This window comes from Acromyrmex echinatior, chromosome 9 (genome assembly GCF_024713525.1).
Source record: "Acromyrmex echinatior isolate Ae372 chromosome 9, ASM2471352v2, whole genome shotgun sequence".
Lineage (NCBI taxonomy): Eukaryota > Metazoa > Arthropoda > Insecta > Hymenoptera > Formicidae > Acromyrmex > Acromyrmex echinatior.
In genome coordinates, this window is record NC_141860.1 from 9,654,810 (window position 1) to 9,677,689 (window position 22,880).

Genomic DNA, 22,880 nt, shown 5'->3' on the forward strand with positions numbered 1-22,880 from the left:
GTCCGTATAATCGCTGACGGATAAAAAGTACGGGATCGATAAAATATTATACAATGTAATCTGCATTGAGCTAGTCGCATCAATCACTGCCGCGATAATACACTAGATAGTGTGGCACGAACACTAAAAAAATAATAACGTCGAAATTAAAAACAGCGTGGACACGCAATGGAAATTCATCGTTCCAAAATGTCGACGCCTTGAATTATTCCCTGCCCTTTGCCTCTTCTAAATTCGAGCCGCGCACGTAAAAAATCCTGAGAGAAAAAATATGATTTCGAAATTAGCCGACGCGGGGAAGTGTCTCAATGGTCTAAACGCGAGAGAACTTTTAAATCCGCGATGACAATTCGCGATAATGCATTTCCAGAATAACGCTCCATTTGCATACCTCATATTTTTTGCGAAGATGGATTTTCATACGTTAACATACTGCCCTAATTTCAAGACTCTGGCCATTTAGATTTTCAACGGAATATATTTTAAGAAAATTATATTTCCTGACTTATATATCGACATTTTCCATTTCTAATTTCCGATCGTGTGCATACGTATCTTTAAAAAGTGTATTTTCAAAGGTGAAACAGGATGCTATCTAGAATCTCATCAAAATTTGAACGTTTCTCACGTTATATTTACACACACACACACACACACACACACGAGTACTCGCGTATTGTCCTATTATTAATGCGTTCTGAAATTCTGTCTTTTTTCAAGTTTTCAGATAATAACCACAATCGTTACCGCTGAATAAAACATTATTCTGATGTTTTAATTTTGCGAAGTTTTTTTCGGCATTTTCCACATTGCTTATAACGCTGTGTCTGACGGCAAATCCCTCGCATTGATCGACATCCACGTATGGCAACGGCGCAACGCCAACCGTAATTTTCATTAGAGACGAGCGTATTCCAGCGTATTCGTCGCATCCGCTTGCGTTCCCATAAGGCGGCTTATAAGCGGCCGCCTCGTCTAATGTTACAACGTGCAGAGACATGGAATCACGAGTAGTAGCCCATGTTCGCAGACATTAATTAGCAGGAAGGACAGCATGAAGCAGCGAAATACTCTTCGCTTTTCTAACGTTATTTTATTGATTCAAGCGACAGTGAGCGACTACATCTCTTTTTACACAAATTATCATATAATTACATTTTTTAGATACTGTATACTTAATATTTATAATATAATTATAGATATTGCTATTACAAGTGTATAACGTACGTTATGAATGTTTAATTGTTCTGAAAATCGATTTTATAATCAAAAAATATGATATAAAAATAAATAATATAAAAGTTATTTTTTTATTTACTACGCTAAAAGAAAATTTTACTGAAAGCAATAAATTATTGTAATCACTGTAAAATTACATTAATTAAAAATTATTAATTAAAAAACTTGAGAGGAAGCGAAAACCAATTAAATCCAGAAGCATAAATTTTTTAAAAATATAAACAAATATGTTATGTATTCTTTAACACATATTAAATTAAAAATTTTACATAAAATGCGATTGTTATTTCATATATCTAATATCAAAAACGCGCTAAATATACATATATCACGAATATTAGCTTTTTTGTTTTTACTATGTAATAATATAATTATTTAGAATTATAAAATAAAATATTACTATCTATATTTTTGTATCTAAAAATGTAGATATATATTAGTTTCTTTCAGTTTTATATAAATAGTTTTAGCAAGCACATTTGATATGTATCGAAAAAAATTTTCGATAAGTATAGGATAGCATAAAAAATATTTTATACACGAAAATATAAATATTTTTTTCTATCGCTATTAAATAATTTCTGAAAACGACGATTAAACTGAGTCCAGAGTTTCGTCAGAAAATATACCGTTGCGTAATGTAAAAGTATTTATCAGTTCTATATTTTCCACTATATTAATTTATTAACATTCTATACTCTCACAGGTGAAAATAACTTATTTCTAAAACGAAATGAGTTATTGTCCCCAAAGTATACAATTTTCCCAGGGCATCCTGATATTTTTTCAAATTATCACTTATTGGGTATACCAAGTAATTAAATTTTAAAATCTGTCCGAAGAATCGTACGTCGGATTGACCACCGCAGTGCTGACACTAACGGTATCCAGAGTATCCTTCTGCTCGGCTGCCCTCCATAATGGCGAGGGTCGAAATAAACTCCGGAAGCTCTGCGAACAATTAAAAGGGCACAAATTAAATTGTTGCGAATCCGATAATGGGTGAGATACGTGCCGTTGGCGCTATTCACGTTCCCGCGAGGTCATATCTCCTCGTGCGAAACCGCACAAGTACTTTCGAAGTGTGCGCGGAACGCCCGAAAACAACGGGAAAGGAGATAAGAGTAATGTTAAATTTATCGGCTAACAGAAAGCGGAAGCGGTCAAGAAAAAGGACTGCCTGCCTTCCTCATCTCTCTTTCTCTCTCTCTCTCTCTTTCTTTTCGTAGAAATGGATAGAAATACGTGCGGTCCGAACAGGGCCGCTATTGATGTGTAAGTAAAAATTTAAAATATTATAAGTTATTTTCTTGGAAGTATTGAGAATTTTTATGCTATCTTGCCTACGTGAGCGATCTGGCAATAATATCTTATGAATAAAATAAAAAAGTTTGAATAAATTGTAAGATAATAAAAAAAAACATATTGTCCATATATTAATTCTAGACAAAATAGCTTACATATAATATCCTATCGAGTCGTATACAAAAGCGCCCATGCAAAATTTTATTTTAACACCTCTTGAATTTTTGCGTATAAAAAAAAAACAAGATTTTTATGGGATACAAAATTGACATTTTGCAATCTAAAAATGTGAAAAAATTCGATATAGAGATTCGCAATGTTTCACACATTTATTTGCAAAGCAATTTATACAATGCGATACGCTCCATTTGTTGGTGAAAATCCCGACAACGTGTAGAAGGTCGTCAGTTTAATCAAAAAATTTAATCCCGTAAAATGTTCTTTTAAACATATGTCAATTTGTGTATTTTCAATTTCGTTAAAACTCGCAATTGGCGACTCTCTCTTTGTACGGTTGCGCTCTTTGTGCGATGCGCACGATTTGCACGCTGGCTTCCGGCGCGGCGGCCCTGTGCGGCCTGCAGCGATGGAGAGTGGCAGGCTCTCTTCCCCACCATGAAGAAACTTTTCGTTTCAAAGTACGATTACCAACGTACCGTGAAAAAACTTGTATTAAGACGTTCCCCGAGTTCCTGAGATTTTACGGTGCGGACCGTAACTTCTAAATCGGCCCATAACCGCAACTGCGTCGACAACGGCGGGTATAAGCTTTCGGCAGACTCTCGCTCTAATCGAGATATCGGGAATAGCGTGATACAATAACGAGCAACCGGTTCACACAAGCGTATCACGATTTTTGCACTTTCGGCAGAAAAAATTCTTTTAATTATGTTATACGCATATGAAATTAAGAATAAACTTCAGTGACTTTTCAATAAAAGAGTTTTAAAGAATTTTATCCGTCATTGATAATTCCAAAAAGAATAATTTATAACATTCTTTATGCCGGATGCGTAATGGCGAAAGTTTTTACTCTGATTAATTGATCATACATAGGAAATGAGACAAGTTGGTCAAAATTGTTGGGAGATCCAATGATCCCGCAGCCGCTTCTCATTAGTGAAAATTAATGGCCCAATCTCCTAATAAAACAATCTCCTTTTCTTGAAAATAGCCAACCGATAAGTCATTAAGTATCAAAGAAGAATACTGATTATTAAGAAATCTCAACTCAAACTTTTCTCTGAAAAGTAGACGCCTTTCACGCTTGTTTGATAAATGTCTTTGCGGAAAATAAATTATTTTTAAAACTTAAATGCGTAATATGTCATGCATATCTTAATTGATGATCAAAATCAATTATTTTTTCAATTTTAAGAAATATATGTGCACATTACTTTCATTTTAATGATACCAGGAAACTCTCCAAGAATTATTGAGTATCTTACTAATCTTAATACGGATTTAGTTAATACAAGAATAAATAGCAAAATAAAAAATAAATAAATATTTTTACGTGAAAAATTGAATAAAAATAGATTTATTTCAAACTTGTTTAAAATTGTATGATTTAGGTAAAGTAAATAATATTTCAAGAAAATTTCACTGCAAGAAATTCAAAAGATACAACGAAATAATAGAAAAGCAGCCTCATAAATTTTTTTAAAATAGATAACCATCACCAATTATACAAGACCTTTCCCAATTTAGGTAAAGAAGAGAAAACGAAGTTTGGCAAAAACACAATGGTCAAAGAGATAAAAGAATACAAAGGTTTATACCGCAGATTTTGAATTTTGATCTGATTTATTTAGAAAAGTATTTTTCAAAATCATTTGTACAGTTCAACCTATGGCAAGCTGTTTTACTTTCTAATAGCATAAAATAAATTTTGCTTAATGTAAAATTCTTAAAAATTTATTATTAAAAGAAAATTATTATATATTATACATATAATCTGTATAGTGAATATCACATAAGCCTATTTTTTTCATTTTTTATATTTTTTAAATTTTATGTTATTATCTACTTAATTTATTTGTTAAGAAAATTATTTAAATACAGTTTTAATATTTGTCGAAAAAATACACAAATATTAATATATTTTTTAATCTTCCAAGTATATAACCGAATAAGAAGACATTTTTGAAAATTATTGTTAAATGACAACAAAAATAGTATACGAATAATTTTTTAAAGTTTGGATAATACTTAGTGTCAAGATTAACAAAGTGTAAGTCTACGAAAGAATAAAATAAAAAATCGGTACCTAGATAAAATCGAAATTTTGTCTATTTTTAAATTTCTTTTTATTGCATGTTTTATAAGGCTTTATAATTTTAAAGGCTTTATAACTTTTAGAAGTACTTAGATAAAATAGAAATTTAATTTAGGTATCAGTGCTTTCCAAATGTTTTTCTTTTATCTTCTAAATTTAATAACTTTTCTAAATTTAACAACAGAGAACCTTTGTTATTATTAAAATCTTTCAAAGTACGCTTTTAATGATCTAAACATTATTTAGATAAAGAACTGAATGATTTCTTCATTTAATTCATCCCGATAATGATTATATTAGCTTCATACTTAAAGAAATAATATTTCATTTAATAAATAATTAATTTAAAATAAGTTGTCGAAGAAGTTACGTGTAAAATATTAGCGTTATTTTTATTTTATAAGTAGAATGTTGCACTTTTTTAGTAATCTGTGACCTGGATGCAAATTCGCAGAAGTAAAATTTCTTTATTTAACACGCAGTTTTAAACAAATAACGTTTTGTTTTTGGAAAGTTTAATATTATCAATCACGATTAGTTAGAAAATTTTGCATTAAAAAATAATTTTACTTTAATTTTATTTTTAACTTCTAGAAGATATAAAACGTTAAAACTGCCTGGTACGAATTCACGAATTCACATTCAAATATTCTTTGCAGATGCTTAAAAGGGACGTATCCTTTACGGATTAAAACTTCGAGATCTTTTATTTGTGAACAATTGACTCACCTCCGCTTTCCAGCTTTGTAGGATAAAAAAGACCGGCATTGGCGCCAAAGTAGCTAGTCCAATTCCAATTCCAAGGGCACTCGCCCAGATGGGGAATATATAATCGCCGTAACTTCCTCGAAAATCGGTTTGGTATAGTTGATATCCAAAGACTGCCTGCGGATAAAGGCAGAACGCCAATTAGTTGGATGTTTGATTTCTCATATAGCAGCTGGAACTATGCTGCAGTAGATATATGTGCGCGAGAGCGTAGCACAATTATCAATTAAGGGAGATTTCGAATTTTTAATCAAAACTAACTTTCGCGCAGAGCACCGTTCGGCAGCCGTCGAGGGAAATATTTCGATTCCCGCGACGGCGCGAGCGAAAAATTTCAGCGGTTATAAATAAAAATTCGCTCGGCACGCCTCGACAGGCAGCCAGATTAATTAAGCAGTTTGGTCGTCGGAAATACGACGCTTTGCCTCCAAGGGACGTTGAGTTTTGTGAACCTAAAGCTGGTAATCTTGCCTAGAAAGTCCGATAAATAAAATAAATAAATAATTCCGTATAATACATTTTCGAATTCATAAAAATTCAAAATAAAATAACAAATTAATAAATAAATTTAATTAAATAATATTTATAATAATAATAATACGAATATCTAATTATTTAATTTGTATTACATTTTCTAATTCATAAAAATTAAAAATAAACTAATAATAAAAATAAACTAATAATAATAAAATATATAATGTTTATAATAAAACAAAGTAACACACACGTTTTTTAATTTGCTCATTTTAATTAAATTTTCATTTTATGCTTATTTCATTTTTATTGTATTAAACACACAAATTATTTATCAACAGCAAATTTAAATCTTTAATTTAAGTTTTAAATTGTATTTATAAACATTCGATGTTTTACTTCCATTACATAATTATAATTTGTACAAATGCATAAGAATATTCATTAATTAATTTAATTAATGAATAATTATTTATTAAATTAATAGATATATATAAACATCAAATTGCTATTTGCATATGTATATAGATCCTAATTTTACATCGCCTTGATTTCTCATTATTATTGAAATAAATTATTACGGTCCTTATTCCTACACGATCGTGAATAAACTACATGACAATTAAAACTTTAACGATAACACCGATATATGTATGTATAATATAATCGGCAGTAGCAAAGGCAGATAATGCATATTATAAATGCTAATAAATTTATTTATTATATCTACTAATAAAACTGATTTTTATCATTTTGCCATTTAAAAAAGCCTACAATAATGATATTTCTATTTAAAACGGTTTTTCCAAAAAATTGTTAAACATTTTTAAACTCATTATAAAGTAGAGAAGAGCTTGTACAAATTGAAAAATTTGTCGGAATATTTCTGACAAATTTTCTCACGCGTTACTTCACTTTTAATAAGCTCCTTGGCGATCGATAACCTAAAGCTTTAGTTTCATTACTTTCCATATAAATTCGATTAATCGTCTCTACGCGATAGGTCGGGACTAATTTACGGTTTATTCTCTCTCACTATGTCGCTGAACTTTCCACAAAGTTTACAGTCAATAAAGGTAGGCTCCTTACCTCGACAGGATTAAGCATCGTCTGTGATGGTCTGCCTTTCATTACTACCACCGATTGTATCATAACAGTATACACACATTGGAGTTGTCGTTTGAAGTTTTAATTGTTGTATAGTTTATTCACGATCGTATAGAGATAAGGACAGTAATAATTTATTTCAATAACAATGAAAAATTAAGACGATGCAAAATAACGATTTATATTATCTGAAGGATCGTTTTATTATTTCGCATGACGCTGTTTTCGAAAGGGTACAAAAGGATTCAATTATTAATTTTCACAAAATTTAATAATAAATATCTTTTTAATAATTTCGTTACAGATGCAGGATGTATTTCAAGAATGTATTTCAATTATATTTTATTGATAAATATCATCGATTATATGTAACAGATGAAATATTCGAACATTACCCGAATTAAATTTTTCATTTAAAATAAAACATTTTCATGTATAGTTATCTACATGCCGATTACCACGTTAAGCTAGACTATTCTTCTAACACATTCAACTAAAATTATTTATTTAATTTTTTTAATTTCTATTGAATTGAGTTACTTTCTATTAAATTTTATAAAAATAGCATCATTAAATCCTTTATTAAATTTTTATTATAAACTATAAATAATTGCAACAAGTAGATAGGGTAAGATGGCTATAGTTTTTTTTTAAATGCAAAAAATATACTTTTTTTGTTATTTTCTAATATTGTATGTGTTTGGTATCCCTTCGCTGGATTAAAGTAATAATAAGTATCGAAACTAAAGAAAAAACATTTAGCAAAAATTTAATATTATCAAAATATTATAACGTAGATATAATTTAACTTGACATTTAGGAAAAGATGGCCCACAGCTAAATAGTACATACATACGCGCGTGCGCAATTATGATAAAAAGATAGACATAGTATTTATAAATAATGAAAAAATGAAAATACCAATTATAGGTCACATTATAATTTATGTACCTCTATTATGTATATAACGTTAATTATGGCAACTTAATTATAATTAATTATTGAAGCTTTTAGTGAACATATTCAAATTTTACAGATATTTGAAAGTAAAAATATTATTATTAGAAGTGTGAACTAGTTTTGAAGGTTTTTTCTCACAAAAGTTGATTTATTCAAATAATATGTCACGTAAACGTTTAATAACTGTTGTACGATCAATATTTAATTCTTTTACAAATTCTGAAGTGAATTGTGCTAGATTTTTGTCCAATAATGCTTGCATTTTTCAATTTTTGTCATTAACATTGTCATTTATATGTCTTAATTGATGGAGCAACATCACCATAAGTTTCTATCAGAATTCTATGATCGCCGCGCCGTTTTCTTCTAATTAAAAAACAACGCATATCGAAAATGCTTTTTAAGAAGCTCCATTTTTTAAATGGTATAAACGCGATGTTTACTGCATCTATTGTTAAACGACTAAATATCATGGAGTAATATCATCGACATATAGAATGGACCAACGATGGTGGGGGTAGAAAGACGAGTAGAGTGAGAGACAGATAAATGGATGAACGTCTTTCTCTGTTTACTAAAGCCTGATTGGTTAATAGGTACTGCTGGATCAACAACAACCAATCAGGCTTTAGTAAACAGAGAAAGACGTTCATCCATTTATCTTCCTCTCACTCTACTCATCTTTCTATCCCCCACCACTGTCATCGGTGGTCCATTCTATATGTCGATGAGTATTAAAACATTAAAAAATAAATTATGATTGGAATGTCTTCGACAACACTGACATTAGTACCATCTCTTGCAAAACCCTTAAAACTAAATTACCCTCCTAATACATAATATTTATAATATTGTTATTTCGAATAGTATATAGCCCATAAATTATTATAAATATTGATTTGAGAATGATTATAAAAATGCACTATTTAGCAATAAAGAGAACACTTACAGCCTATATGACCATTTTTTCCGTATGATAGCTTCGGTATAATACCGGAGTTTACCCTTACGTTTTCAAATTTGACATTGAAATAACAAGACCATCAATAAAAAAATTTATCAATGTCGAAATTCTTTCTTACTGACTCTTTCTACCTGAAATTTATGTTATGGTAGATATCCTATTGTGCGAAAACTGCAAAATATTATAATAAGAAAGAGCACTTACTAAACAAGTAATGGGTGCGAGGGCGACCCAACAGATCCACCAATAACCATGAAGAAAATGGCCGAATTTAATTTTCATTTCGGCGAGATTAGCTAGAAATCTGTTACATCCATAGAACCAGGAAGCCACAATGAGTTCAGCGAAGCCGATCAATAGGATCGCCCAAGAGGCGGTATGCCAGTCCATCAGCTTGAACAGGTAGATACCACCGTCGAATACCATCGGAATCGCCAGGAGCCAGCAGGTAGTGCATATAGCCAGTACTACGAAACTCTCGTATTTTCGCAAATCCGGACGCCAGTCCAGTATGGCGGTGTTTATCGCCTGCACGCCTGCGAACTGTATCGTAAAAAGTAACGACCGCGCGGCCGCGCATTTTCCTTCTTCTTCAACTTTTCCCCGCGCGCATCGCCATTTCCTCTCTTCCTTTCCTACTTTCTGTTTCTACATCTCTCCTCCTTTTTTCCATTTACTCTTATTCTCGTAGCAATGAGTACGCGTTCTCAATACGAAAGCGTCTAAATTTCGACACGGAGTAAAAGAAATCGAACTTCGAACTCTCTCTCATTCACCATTTGCATCATAACAAACATGTATCTCGTTCGATTGTATTCACATATTTACGGGAAGGGGGGGAGGGGCATATTTTACGGTTTCTCGCAGCTCGCTCGTGGCTGCGTTTTCGTATCATCGGCGAACCGCTGGAAAAACGGAAGAAGAGAGCGGAGTTGACGTCGCGAGAGGAGGAGAAGAAGGTGTGGATTTCACTCTGTGAGACGGCGAGCCATAATTCCTTCCGTGATATACGAGCCCCGAGGTGAAAAGATGAGAGTCTCGCGATGCAAAAGCAACGCGAAACGATCGCCGTCCGGCTACTCGCCGGGATGAGGCGCATCCCTCTCAGAGAGGGATGCCCGCGGCATCTTTTGACAAATACGCCGACCGTTTCTCAAGACTGAATGGCGCCTTCTTAGCACCGCAACGGATGTGAAATCTTCGCGAAGTAACCACGCCGATGAGCGATGGAAGCTATAGTACATACCGTACAATGACCGTATCTCACGCGAGTTTGTTTTGTAATTTTGTGTAACTTTTTAACGGGCGCGTTATAACTGCAAAGATCTATTTGCGCAGGTGCATAAAGCGTATGTGAGGAAAAATCGGTATATCACGAGTCTAACTTCGTGACATATTAGATCGCACTATACAAAATTGACAATTGATTGTGATTAAGTAAAGTTGAGATTGATATTTATAACATTACGTAAAAGTGTGAAAGTTTATGTACGATCTTACAATGTTTTAGAATGTAATGGTGAAAGTCTCTCTTTCTCGAGATACAATACGACAAGCTTTTTATAATTGTTAGAGCAATGGAATGAAATACTAATTATTATGCTTTTTATATTAAAACTACTGTGCTCTATCATAAAATATTATATTTAAAATAATAAAAAAAAATAAAAATCCTGAATTACATCGGAAAAATTCAAGCCGCATTATTATTGTTTATGTCGCACATATTATTTTGTTCCACTATTTTGCCATTACGCTATTATAAATATAACCAGAAAGTCGTGCGAAGTGCAAGAAGGCGAAAGTCGGGTCATCTTGTAAATATACAATTCGTTCGGAACAAATGCAGTTAACGCGGCGATGTTTCTCGTTATGCGAAAGAAAATTGAAATTCACATCTCTCACTTTCCTCTCTTTCTTCCCCACCTCCCTGCTACTTCTATCTCAGCCGAGCTCATCGCATTAATATTTTTTTTTCATCACCGTAAGTGACGAAGAGTGGAAGTGGTTTTTGCGTGAAAATGAAAATAAAATCTTTTATAACTCCTTTAAATGTTCGTACGATAATATCTCTCACTCGCGTTTATTGTCACTGCGGCGCGAACGGAAATTCGTAAGATCAAAAATCATGCAATATGTATACGCGAGATACGACCGTGTTTTCTTGATATAAAGCGTAAATAGCTCGCGTGCTTACCTGACTACCGAGACCGAGTATGAAGAGCATAACGAAAAACAAGATGGCCCAGAGATTCGACCACGGCATCTGCACCACCGCCTCTGGATAAGCGACAAAAGCCAACCCCTCTGCGCTCTGGACCACCTTGTCGATCGGCATACCCATTTTCTGGGCCAGAAATCCAAGTATCGAAAATATCACCAAGCCGGCGAAAACAGATGTGAATAGATTGGTGCAGGTGACGAAAATAGCGTCTCTGAGAATAGAAAGATAAAATTCAAATTATTACGCTCAACGAATACATATGAGACGAATACATATGTTAACATGGAATAATTCTCTCAAATAAAAAAAAAATATAAATATGTGTCACTTTAGGAAAAGGACGTTCTCTTTTTAAATCTCTTTTTAAAATAAAAACCAAAATATTCCACCTAACCGTATCGAATTCTTTTCTGTTTTCCCAATCTTCAATACAATCCCAAAGTATCCCTCATATCCCTCATTTTTTCTTATATCCTGTGTATAGAGGATTTGTCTTGCTCGTCTTTTAGGTATAGAACACCGCATACACTATTCGAGAATATCACGAGATTGTTATTCAAAAGAAGCAAATAGAAAACTGTCATGTTTACAAATCGTTCTTATTAAATTATTATGCGCGCTTAAAATTATCTACAGTAGTTGTCTTTAGCTTTACAAACTTGTTATTATTATTATTATTATTATTATTATTATATCTTATAGTTGACCCAGTCTCGGAATTACGTCAGCTGGTCGCGACGACATCCGGCCACCGCCCGTCACCGAAACGACGTCGTCCCGAGTTAAAATAAAATATGCAACGATTGCAGTGTCGTAAAGAGACTGAAACGTCGCTGAACGATGAACCAGAAGATTAATAGGCACTTGAAGTGCTTAGTCAGTGTAGTTAATTAAATACACGTCTTGTGATAAATTATTATTCGCACGATCAAACGCGCGACGAATTTGTACGTCCTTCCCAAAGAATGGGCGTGTATAAAATCAGACGTTCTGTTTTTAAGAGCTACTTCTTTCTGCTTCGCTATTAAGGTATCCTATGTTCGCAAACCGTCTACTCTCTCTCTCTCTTTTTTTTTTCTTTTTATCTGAAATGCACAAGTTTCATTTTAATATAATCGCACCTGTGGCAATTATTGCTGAAGTTGCTGTAACTTGCGAGAGTCACCAGAGATCCACAGCCGATGCCAAGTGAATAGAAGATTTGGGAGGCTGCGTCTGCCCACACATTTGCGCTTCCCAGCTTCGAAAAATCGGGATATATGTACCACAACATGCCATTATCGGCACCATCCAGTGTAACACCTACGATTATTTTCCTTAGTCATGATAGAGCTATCTAGTTTCCCATTAATGTCGTGTGCAGTAATACGAATGAATCTATCTTGGCAAATCTCCAAGCCAATACAATTCAAATATATCAGATGTGACACAACTGTGATTAACTGAACATATACGGTTTTTCATAAATTGTGCCTATCTATTTAGCATAAAAATTTTTACTATATTATTCTAACTTTGATTACATTTTGTCCTATTCTGAAAAGTAAATAGAGATATTTTACGTGATCAAAATAAATGGCCATTTTATATAGTATAATTATCAATATTATAAATACAAATAATATTTGTAATTATTGAAATTGTAAAGAATCTTTATATTGTATTCGAATGCCATTGTAACACATAAAAAAAATTTAATATTACACAATAATAACATTACTTTTAAATTTATTAAAGCTTAAAAATTATTATTATTAATCGATTTTATTCATAAAATTGATACTTTGCGAGTACGTATCTTTTAATAGATTAAAACTGAAATAGAAATAAAACAATGAATTAAGTTCAAATAAAAATATTATACGTATATTTAGGAAAGCCTTACATGCCTTGTTTCTGCCTTGTTTCTGTTTCTTACCGCGTACTAGAAGAATTGTAAGAATGACGTAAGGGAAGAGAGCGGTGAAATAGACAACTTTGCCGATAGTCTGGATACCGCGTACCAGGCATAAGAAGCACACCACCCAAGCTAGCGTGAGGCATCCGAATAGTTCCCATCGTATACCGCCGAAGTTTTCCCATGTGGCTCCGTGCAGACCAAGAACGTAGTCTCTGGACGCGATCGACAATTACATGCTTTGTAGGCTTGTGATCCTCAACAATTTTTGTCTTGCTCCTCAACGCTGGACAGCGACGTAAAGGCTCGTTACCGATCCTCCCGACACGATGCAGCGCTGATGGCAGGGCTGGGCATATTTTATATATCACACTTGTATTTGAAATGCCAAAAAAATCCTTGATAATAATCCTTAAAGCAACGCGGACAGGCCTACTAGCTGCGTTAGGCAGAGAATGAGACGTAACGAGATGTAACTGTCGTGATCGTGACGTAGAGTGAGACAGAGAAGGACGTAGATCGTAGTCGTGACTAGTCGGAAAAATGCCGAGCACGCAAAAAAATTTGGAAATATATTGTATTAAAAAATATTTTGTATTTTAAAAAATTTGGAAATATTTTATATTTTGTATTTAAAAAAATGTATTTTGAAATACAAATTTTGGACGTATTTTGTACTTTGTATTTCAAAATCGAAAGATTGAAAGTATTTTGTATTTTGTATTTCAAATACTTTGATGATGTATTTTGCCCAGCCCTGGCTGATGGCTATACTGTACCTGAAGTACTCCTCGGATGATAATATTCGCTGATAGAGATCCTCGAACGCTTTATCGTTTTTCGAGGAAGATAAACAGTGGGTTTCATTATTATTATCGTAACCTAAACTGGAACAGACCGTGTGGATGGCTATGCAAGTCTTATTGTAAAATATAGAACTTGAATTAGCGGTCTTGCACTCTTCAGCTTGAAGGTTGCTGTAACAATCTATATTGATATCAGCATTAAACATATAGCTCAAAGACAAACGATCGTGATAGAATAATTAGTCCTTGCTTTAACATTTTTTATTAAAATATCCTACAACTTTCGACTGTTCGATCAAAGTCTAAATTGCATAAAAAGTGATGTTAATTTATATTTCTTTATATAAAAATCTAATTAATTAATTGATCCCTTAATCAATTAAAATTCTTTTTAATTAGACTTATATAAATTGTTCTTTATGTAATCTTGAATAATGTAAATAATCACAAAAGCTAATAGCAATACTCAAGATCATTTCATACTAGTAGACGTTTAGTCACTGTAATAATTAGTTCCTTAAAGTTGAAATTTAGTTAAATTTTTGTTTGTTTAAATACAACGACAATAAATTAAATGTATAGTACATACATTTATTCTTACTTACTGTTCGTGTTGAAATCATTATCGCAATACGCCCAAGCGAGTTTTGATGAGAAAGAAATAAAAGTGTAAAATAATGTCCATGCGATTATTACCATGTAATATATCAGCACAAAGAAAATGACGACCAATGTACAATAACCAAGGCCATGAAAAGCTGGCGCTATGCGACTGAAAGCTTTTATAGGCCCCAGCTTAGTGTACTGACCCATACAAAGCTCTAAGAAGAATATAGGCAAACCCATCGTGATCAACATGAGAATAAAGGGTATCAAAAAAGCGCCTGTAACAATTAATTACGCAATTAATTAATCATAGTTTTTCATATCAATCTGAAGATAATTATAGTTTTTATAGTTATATATAATGTGCACTAAAGTTAATATAAAATGTATTAAAATCAAATACAATAAGTATTATATAATTACAATAATAACTACTGATATTTCATTAAACGAAGAAAATTCTACTACAAAAAGTATAACGTACTACAACTAATCGTTATTATACATATAAAAGTTGATTTAACATTATTACATGTTGAGAATTTATCTATTTTCCTTGATAATTACTTCTTCCTGTATTATCAATCAACTTGAAAATTCTTTTCCTAGGAGAATATTAAGTATTAAAGCGATACATAGCACTACTTTAAACAATTTGATAACTTATATCGAAATTAATTTATTAAAAAGTATTCGTTCTAAATCATTTTTATAGCTTCAAAAAAATCTCTCCGGATCCTTATTTACGGCGACTATTTTTGAATCCCCGACGCGCAATCTTAAAGTTTACGTATCAGTTTCTTAAAGTTTGTATCTATAATTTTTCGACGCTACATAAGAACGAAGATACTATGCGCATCGCAATATGATATAGAGAGCGATCCAAGTTTTAACAAACTGTAGCTAAACTGTACCATTATGTTTTACAAGCAAGAAAGCACTTCAGATAAATATTATCTACAAAAACTTTGTTCAATATAGCTTTAATATAAGCTGATTAAAGAATTAAAAATATTAAAATTTGTCGCCTTCTAATTCTTTATCGTTCAGTTCTTTAATAAAGCACTTATAGATCTATACAACACTTTAAATAACACTTTCTTTTACTCATTTAACATGCCTGCACAATTTCATCGCGACCTGAGACACTATTTGTACGACATATAATACGACGGTTGCATCTGGAGCACGTATTTCCCATGTATACCATGGGACAGATACACACGTGAGCCACGGTTACAGGCGTACGTACCACCGCCATTGCGGTATATGAAGAAAGGAAAACGCCAAACATTGCCGATGCCAACGGCATACCCAATGCAGGATAGAATAAATTCGATCTGGTTGGCCCAAACGCCTCGTTTCAGATCATCCTGCTCCACGAAAACGCCGCCAACTCCGAGCGAAACCCTCTTCACCTGCCAATAACACACAGGGAGCATATTATATTTGCATCATATAAATTATCGCCAAATCGACGATGAAAAGATCTGACGTCATGCTGCGGCCACAGAAGAGCTGAGCGACCGAGAAGAATTGCGGAAAGAAAAGCGGACCTCAACATCAGGTCGGCCTTCAATATATTTGTACAAATAAGACGTGTAAGATTAGACGTGAATCAGTCTAAATTTATCTTTCAAGTTTGACTGCGAAAATATTTAATCTAACTAATAAACAAGATATTACATAATTATATAACAAGAAATTTTATTCATTTTTATAAAAAATTAATTTTAATTTTATTAATTTATTTATGAAAAATATAATAAAGTAACGTTATAATGTGACAAGTTTAAAATATTTTCTTATCTTCCTTGCGAATCTTCCATATCTCGTGTTTTAATGTCAGAAAGATAAGCATTAATGTGTCTATAAAAAATGTCTATAAACATCACTTTAATCTTCTGATAAATATACAAAACTCTTAAAAATAATTTTATATAAAATACAAATATAGTGTACGTGGAAATATAATTATTTATTTATATCCAAACTTAGTTTATTTAATTAAATTTAATTTATTTAATATAAAAGTTTTTTTTTCCGAAAAGATCGAGTTTAGATACACTTGTAAATTATTTATAACATTAAAAATAAGTTTTATTATATAGAAAATTAATACAGAAAAGTATTTATAGACAATTCGCTTCTTAGAAAGTATTTATCATCGTCCCAGATGATAAGAACCGAGGCCAAAAGTCTGACCTGCTTTACTCTTCTAAATTATGAAATTGCTGCAATAATTAATTACAGCATTTCGTTGATCAAGATATGTTTATATAAGCAAATGACTAACCTGGGACGTTTTCTTAGACTCTGCCATAGTAAATGTGATGTCTGATTCTTATTTCTAATGATTGATCCTCGGTCTGTCGTCAAGACCGCATTGACAACAACTCTGGGCGTCGACACGATCAGACTGCTATAATAATGGCAACAAGATAATCCAAATTATCGAAGATAATTCGAATCCAAATGATTATCTCGAAAGATAATTTCCGGATCTACTTAATCAACTCTGACGTTCAACAAATACGTTTTCGATTGCATCTTGATTGATTTGCGCAACGTGACGCGTTCAATGTATGTTTTTATTACAATTTACGCTATGAGATATATCGAAGATTGCAATGAAAACATAGAAAATCTGATAAGACAATAATGTCATAAGATTTGCAGATAACGAAGTGCGTTTCTGAGAATGCCAATTCATCTCAACACTTTAAACTGAAAAAATATGCGCATACAACGTTCCTTTAATAAATGCTGCTTTAAAAAAATAAAATATTTATATTAGGAAAAAGAAATTTATTTCCCCAATTTTTTATAAAGTCAAAATTTGCCCAGTTTTAATATGAAATATATCTTATTAATTCAGAGAATTCTGTATAATTCGCTCCTTGTTATTATAAACTGAAGGAAGCCCGCTTGAAATTATAATATTATCAAATGTAAGATCAACTTTAGTAAATATTTGAAATAACAGAATTTCGTAGCAATGTGTAACGTTATCTAAAGATAAGACTATAAGAAATTTGCAAGGAAATCTTTTCTTTTTAACATATTCGCTACGTTCTTTTTCCACTATCTTGGCGCTTAGATATAGAATACTTACCGTATACTGTAAGAGCCACACTTTTCTCAATTAAATAGAAGTAAATTCTTTTTTAATTTACAAAAAACCATACAATAAAAAAATCATAATTAAATTGTAATTATTTTTTTCTGATCATTAAGCGGGCAAATGAAAACGGTCCATATATTAAATTAAAAACATTTTTTTAATAAATTATTTTTCGCACATTCTGAGTCGTGTAAAATAATTTTTGGATGTTTAAATGCTTAATGTCTAGATAAGAAATGAAATATGTAACCTTTTTGCCGATCTGAATAGTTAAAAGCGGATCTAAATGAATGATCTAAAAGCAGAAAAAATTGATTTTAAATTGGATTTGTTTGATTTATCACCTATGTTAATCTCTTGTCAAATAGAATAAAGCAATTCTTAGCAATGAATAGAGAGAAAATGAAGGTAGAATTGATCTTCTCACAATACACAGACTTTGACTAGCTGAACAAAAGGATTGCTCAGTTATAAATAGAAAAGCCTACATGTTTTATTGCCACTATTGTACTTGTTTACAAGAACTATAGAGCTCTTGGGATTTTATATTTCTTAAACTTAAGAATTTAGAAAACGAAGATTACTCTTGTAATCTTAATAATAAAGAAATTTCTTAGGCTTAGAAAACTGATTGAAACTGGTTTAGCCCCATTCATTATCGCTATTATTACTTCTATTACTATTACTATCACTGTTATCTAATAATATTGTCTATATTTGCAATCTTAATTTGAAATAGATAAAAAAAAAGAAAAATAAATTATTACATAAAGTGTGAGATTATGACGTCAAATAATATTAAAACCTCTGTCTTATAAAATCATAATGAATCTTTTTCTTTGGAAAGATTACTAAATCAATTATTATAGAATTTTTAAATCTCTTAAAATATATATGAATTATAAATGTAATGTATAATTTAATAAATGTAAAAAACGAATGTGGTTATAATTTAAAAAATATGAAAAGAAAGAGCATAAAGAACCACAGCACAAGATGTAGTTAGTGATATTTAATTATTCTTGCATTACGAATTACAATAAAAACATTAAACGTTTCGGCCACAATCTAGCCATCTTCAGTAAAATTAATAATATTCTTAAGACGCAGAGTTACATCAAGTTGGAATAAAATTCAACCGTCGTGTGTTATAATTGTAAAAATCATGTTTGCATCAATGCGACGCTGCTTCGTATAATAATGTTAGAACGTCAGAAGTCATATAGTGAAAAGTGTAGAACGAAGAACGAGAATTTCCAGATTCTAATTTACAATAATTTATTTTATTATTAATATTTTTTAAAACGGAGTATAAACAAAAGAAACATTACCTGTTTTACAGCAAAATAAATCGATGAATTTCAAGTATAATCATTGCACAGATAGAAATTTGTCGTGACACTATGTGTTGTTATTGGTCGTATCACATATTTTTCTGCTATTTATATCCATGAGTCAAATAGTTTAGAAAGTTCTAGAATTATTTATTAAGTGCGAGAGAGATCTTTCTTTAGAAGAGAAAGATAAACATCAGGCAAACCTTCAGTATCACTTTGTTTATTGATCCCACTTATTTGGTTTTTAATATGTATCATTTCTGAAATTCTTCGATTTCATCAATGATTGTTCTGTATCTAAAATTTTAATGTTATCCCAATCAAACTCATGCATTTCATTCACACGGTGACGTGAAACAACTGATATCTCAGAAGTAGATTTCTTAATATCAGTCTTGTGTTCTTTAATACAAGTTTTTAATTTTCTCTTAGTTTGGCCAACATACGACGATTCGCAATTCAAACAATTAATTTTATAAACTACCCCACAATGGTCATCCTTAAGCAAGGGATCTTTTCCTGTTTTTATAATTGTATTTAATTTATTCATCGGTTTATAAGCTATATTAAAACCATGAATATATGCAAGTTTTTTGAATTTTTCAGAAACCTTGCTTAAGTATGGTATCGCGAAAAATTTTTTCTTGTTGGAATCATATTCATTATTATTTACTTCGCGATTTTTTTCTGGATTAGTTCTATTTTCCAAAGTTTTTATTCTATTGTTAATCGTCGAAAATACGAATTTGAGAGGATAGCCATTATTTTCGGAATTAATTCACACTCTTCTCAATAATGGCTTTATTTTGCTGTAAAACAGGTAATGTTTCTTTTGTTTTATACTCCGTTTTAAAAGATATTAATAATAAAATAAATTATTGTAAATTAGAATGTGGAAATTCTCGTTCTTCATTCTACACTTTTCACTATATGACTTCTGACGTTCTAACATTATTATTATACGAAGCAGCGTCGCATTGATGCAAACACGATTTTTACAATTATAACACACGACGGTTGAATTTTATTCCAACTTGATGTAACTCTGCGTCTTAAGAATATTATTAATTTTACTGAAGATGGCTAGATTGTGGCCGAAACGTTTAATGTTTTTATTGTAATTCGTAATGCAAGAATAATTAAATATCACTAACTACATCTTGTGCTGTGGTTCTTTATGCTATTTCTTTTCATATTTTTATAATTTAATAATTTGTTTTAAATACTATTTATAATTTTATTAAAAATTATGAGTAAAATTATAAAAATTACAAAAGGTTGACTTTTTCAAATCTAATTAAAATTCAGAAATAGCTTATATTTAAAAAAAGCATTGATCAAAATATAATTAGTCATAAGAAAAAGGATTTTGAAAAAGATTATTCCAGTTTGAATAAGGAAGAGAAATATAATGACAGATACAGTAATTTCATTCTATGATTTCGCAACTCTATCTTTATTCTTATTTCTTTTAATCCTCTATTTACATATACAGAATTTGAAAGAGAGATTTTTTTAAACTACGATGTAACAAACCTAATATATTTGTCTCCGAGTACTATTGATTTCTTAGCTTATACGGACCACGATAAAATTCAGAAATGAAAGGGAGCGACTGCGGAGAAAAAAAGGGCGTGCCACTTTATCGCGGAAATGTCGACGGCAAGGAAAAAACTGTTTTATTCGAAAGGATCGGAAAAGAAATGATCTCCCTATCGCCCGATCGCGTATGCTGGAGCATCGTGATAAAGGGAAAACGATTCTCGAATGGGAAAAGCGAACAAATCTGCTCCCACGGAGTGCTGGGATAAAAGAGACGATTTGCAAACTTGCTCTTGGAGTGACACATACGGAGCCCCGATTCCGTTCGGAAGGCAAACGCAAGCACGAAGTTATCGTTTATAAAGATCCCACCCGACAGAGAGAGAGCCACGACAAACTTTATGAATTATGGAACAATCCCGCGTCGGAAAAATAATAGGCATCGCGTCGTTTCGTTTTGATTCGATTATTTCGTCTCATATGTCAGCTAAGCGTTTCTAATTTGGATTCTATTTCCGGAAAAGGTTCCAAAACAACGTATGGCATACCACATAAAAAATTTCATTGAGAGACCTCGTTATTGCAATATAATGTACGTAACTTGTACTTGTACGAGACAAAAAATCCAGTCCGACCAGCAGATTTGCAGGTCGACCAGCAAAATTCGAAAAACGGAACCTTACGCGTGGATTGACTCGTCGTGACTCTTTATTTACAATGCAAATAGCCAAAAATGGAAAGTGGTGTAGCACGTACCATCGTTTCGTCGGGAAATTGCGCGTTATTGCGAGACAATTTCTCCAACTTCGGTCAATTCGACAGTTTATCTTTCGCCACTTTATTGCATTTGCCCGGTGCGGATGGTACGCTAATGCAAACGTTTTTCTTTAAAGTCCTACCCCACCGGTCCGCATTTGCTCCATCCCTCACTCATATCCCATCCACCTCCGCTCAGCGAACTACGTTGAGTAGATGCGCGATCGATGTTACCAATGGGCCGACCACTAAATCGTAGCGTGTGTATCCCGGTTGCTCGAAGTCACAGCACTAACACTACAGATGAAATTAACAGAAGCGACCGCGCCAAAAAGGGCAAATTTGCTAAGCTTACGTCAGGATAAATATAGCCCTTCTGTCTCGCAGAATGTATGGGTGTATCTTAAGCTTCGAGATTTCGACGTCTGAACTCGTTTAATTATTCCACAAACAAAATGAATTCTACATACATTCTTCCTGGTTTATGGTTACTCCTTTTTTTTCTTCACTCTGAATTTTATTTCTAAATGGAACACAATACCAGGAGTTTATATCTTCTATCTTCTCCTCATTTACGATATGCTTGGTATGTTGCTGCCGGGTCGTTTCACAACAGAGGGACGAGCTTATTATTTAGATTATGTATATATAGGATTACGATTACAAGAAATCCTAAAAGAATTCCAAATGATTAAAGAAATAAAAGACTTAGACCTCGAAGAAGATAAGAAGATAGTAAAAGGTGATGCAAGAACCATACGGTGATGGAAAAGGCACTTGAGGGAGAAGGATAAAGGCAGAAATTAGAGGAGAGAGAGAGAGAGAGAGAGAGAGAGAAGCCAAGGCCCAAATTAAATTATAGTACCATAAAAGAAGATATGATTAGAGATAGTAGTATAATTTATTTCTTTCAATCCTCTTTCTCGTATCTTTTTTTCTATCTTGCTAGTATACGACATTTATCATTAGTGAGTAAGCTGAGCGTTTTATGGCGATTCAATTTGCCTTCCGCGCTCTATTTATTTTCTTTACCCGCGAGACATATCTTTAAAATGATGACGTAATTGCGAATCCGTGATGCGTCGCGTTCAGTCTAGTTGTGTGCATACAGCTACGTGGAAATAGACCATCAAAAACCGAAAACACAAGTGTACGAGAGTCAAGCACTTCCGGTAGTCGTTAGTAACATCGATAAAAGCACCAGGAAGATAATATCGCTCGCACACGTATGATCTGGAGGAAGGTGAAGTAATGGTTAAGGCCATCTTCTGACAATTCGGCGATAATGCGAACAGCTAAAATGTGGCGATCAATAATTAAAGAAACACCGATAACATCGATGTGATATCGTTTCTCCGGCAAATCTCATTGAAAACATATCGCGTATCCGGCATATGTAACATATATCCAGGACATCCGGAAATTCGTAAGGCACTAGAACGGGAAATGTGAAAAAAGTAAATAATAAAAGTGTTAATGATTTTTTTACTCCA

At 32.3% G+C, this 22,880-nt stretch overlaps 1 protein-coding gene across 1 annotated transcript; it reads right to left on the reverse strand.

The window, feature by feature from the left end:
- Nucleotides 1–1,302: 1,302 nt before the first annotated feature.
- Nucleotides 1,303–18,415, reverse strand: LOC105153501 (sodium- and chloride-dependent betaine transporter). Its single transcript, XM_011068398.2, has 10 exons — nucleotides 16,925–18,415; nucleotides 15,881–16,046; nucleotides 14,628–14,906; nucleotides 13,996–14,203; nucleotides 13,238–13,431; nucleotides 12,441–12,621; nucleotides 11,293–11,530; nucleotides 9,300–9,638; nucleotides 5,552–5,707; nucleotides 1,303–2,190 (listed from the first exon to the last, which is right to left on the reverse strand). The coding sequence occupies exons 1-10, from the start codon at nucleotides 16,949–16,951 to the stop codon at nucleotides 2,065–2,067; spliced, it is 1,914 nt and encodes a 637-aa protein (XP_011066700.2). The 5' UTR covers nucleotides 16,952–18,415; the 3' UTR covers nucleotides 1,303–2,064.
- Between the last annotated feature and the right edge of the window lie 4,465 nt (nucleotides 18,416–22,880).